The 2,635-nt window shown below is 38.3% G+C and overlaps 1 protein-coding gene across 1 annotated transcript; it reads right to left on the bottom strand.

Moving 5' to 3' along the window:
- LOC109849699 (glutathione S-transferase U8-like) lies at window positions 904-2,410 on the bottom strand. Its single transcript, XM_020419559.1, has 2 exons — window positions 2,034-2,410; window positions 904-1,525 (listed from the first exon to the last, which is right to left on the bottom strand). The coding sequence occupies exons 1-2, from the start codon at window positions 2,346-2,348 to the stop codon at window positions 1,169-1,171; spliced, it is 672 nt and encodes a 223-aa protein (XP_020275148.1). The 5' UTR covers window positions 2,349-2,410; the 3' UTR covers window positions 904-1,168.

A 2,635-nucleotide genomic window follows, 5' to 3' on the forward strand; every position in this document is an offset into this window, starting at 1 on the left:
TGTTCTGCGAAGCATGTTTCTTATCCGTTGACCATAGGTTCAAGCATCCTGGGCCGGTGAATGAAAATTTTGCGGCTAAGCTTCAAGAGTCCATTCCCCTGCTATGAGCTTCCAGGTCAAAGGGAACCATAATTTGATCAAAGTGTTGAACTGCAATAATCAATTACACTTTCAGGAGGTAATCTAAACAGCGAAAGGTCCATTACCCTTTGTTCTCTGAACCGAGCTGAAAGCTAATCTTCTTCGACCAAGGCTAGTTTCCTGGTTGAATAATCCATGCTGATGCCTGACCAATCTTTAACTTCATCGCGCAGCCTCACCTTCCGCTAATCTTTTCATTCAAACAGTTCCTGCGAATTAGCCTTTTTGTTTCACACTTTGCAGTCTGCCATTAAACCGCGAAGTTAAAGAAAAAAATACTTCTCAATTGCTTGGAGGCTGTTTCTGAAGGACTGAATCAGGAATCGTGCAAATTATATAGCTATCCTCCCCAACATTGGCTCTGTTTTCACCAAACAGGCTAGAATAATGTTTTCCCTTCAGCTCAGCTCATGTATTAGAAAAGTCTTCTACCTTGAGGTCAAGTTCACTTGTTCAAATCCTGGGAGTGTTGAGGGAGGAGATATAAAGAAAAAAAAATTCGCCATCAAATATTTGAGGATAGCAGGCAAAGTACACAAAGAGTAGCCAAAACTGCAGAGATCATGAACCATATACTTAGCTATTTAAGTGTGCCTGTCTTGTTTGACCGGCAATCATAGAAGTATGTTGGAATTATCAACTTAGATTATTTTTCAACAAACAAATCAATAAGCATGTGTTCCTGTTGATTCAGAGTGTTAAACAGTTAACTGAACTGTCTTATTCTCATTTATATGAAGTAAACACTTATACTTCCCCAAGTATAGGCATGCAAGGGTCCATGTATTTAGCCAATATAAGACTAAACGCATGGGAATACAGCAATTTATTCTTCTAGCATAAGGCAGCGTAAACTAATCTCCTTATTAATCAAGTTGATACTCTCAACACATAAATATGCGAATATTTATCATTCATACTTATATACTGCTGCGGGTTGATATATTGTCACCGAAAGCACGATTGAACTAACGTGCACGAGGAGCTTTCTCGTATTTATATCTTCATATTTTCAGAATAAAAGGGACTAAGGTGACTTGTTCATCTTAGCACCTTTCTGAGCTTGGAACATGGCAAGTAGATTTTGCCTATCAGGGGTGCATTTTCCTACAGCATCACATTTAAGGAACTCTTGGGACCAATTCCATAAGATGGGGTGTTTTTCTTCACTTGTTACACAAATCCCAGCAATTTCTTGGAGGACATCAGTCCAAATTGTCAAGAAATTTGCCGCGAGATCAGGTAATCCAATGGATTCTCCTCCAAAGAATTTCTTCCCTTTGAGCTCATCCTCAAGAATTCTCAGGTTCTTCTTTGATTCCTCCATGAAATTCTTCTGAGCTTCTCCTTGGCTCCAGCATGACCTCCATACTGCAGGGAGGCACTGAAGATATGAACAAGTGATTAGAATTGTATTATCTTGAGAAAATACATCGTGTTCGGATTAATTTAGCTATAACTGTACTTTTCTTTCAAAAAATAGTTTAGCTCTAACCGTAACCAATATTTTAACGGGTGAAACGAGGGAATAAATTATAAATCAGAGTTGGTAGTTAACATGGAAAGAGATTTGATTTAGCCATGATACTGCTGCTTGAAAAGCCACAAGCATCTACTACGCCTAGGTCCAGTCCCCTAAACAAAACTAAAACTAAGAGAATTGTGACAAAATCTTGAAGCCTAATATATAAGAAATTAAGATAGCATGTATCATAACAAGTTCCGACTTGCAGTAACTTAAATGAATTTCTCATAGACTCATAATGTACGTACTTGACAAATTTTAGTACTGCAAATAACTAAGTTGACTTATTTATCAGACATAATTGTTTTAGACAAACAGATCATTGGCAACAAATGCTATTAATCGTGAAGAACTATTTATATATCACCTTTTCATCGATGAACTTTGTTAAAAATCGCGCTTGTGCTCTCTCTATTGGATCCTTGCGCAGCAGAGAATATGCAGTACTCCATGTATCTTCGATGTATTCGATTATGATCAGAGACTCGACTACTGTCTTTTCTCCGTGGATGAGCACAGGAACCTGCTTGCACACTGGATTAGACTCAAGAAGCAAACTGCTCTTGTTCAAAAGATCCTCTTCGATATAATCATAAGGAACTCCCTTTAGTCTCAAGGCAAGCTCGACTCTTCGGCTGAAAGGGCTCCCCCATACACCCAAAAGCTTCACCTCCTCAGACATTTTGTTTGCTGGTTTTTGCTCTGTGTTCAGAGTTCTATATAGTTTTCTCAGTTTGAAATACGCGTCATAGTTTGTTCTATTAGCAGCTAGTTTGATGTAGGTTTGTTTGGTGGAGTATTAGTCCATGTTCTGTCCAGATGGTAGTTTACTGAGTTAATTAAGGACAGACTCCCTGCAGTACTGCTATTTTGAACTTATCTCTAGCTTTATTGTTGCAGATGGACTCCTGAGTGAATTTGTTTTGACTATTTCACCCTCGAAGGGGAAAAAAACTGTGTTTTATAAAT

This window comes from Asparagus officinalis, chromosome 7, assembly GCF_001876935.1.
Source record: "Asparagus officinalis chromosome 7, Aspof.V1, whole genome shotgun sequence".
NCBI classification, from domain to species: Eukaryota; Viridiplantae; Streptophyta; class Magnoliopsida; order Asparagales; family Asparagaceae; genus Asparagus; species Asparagus officinalis.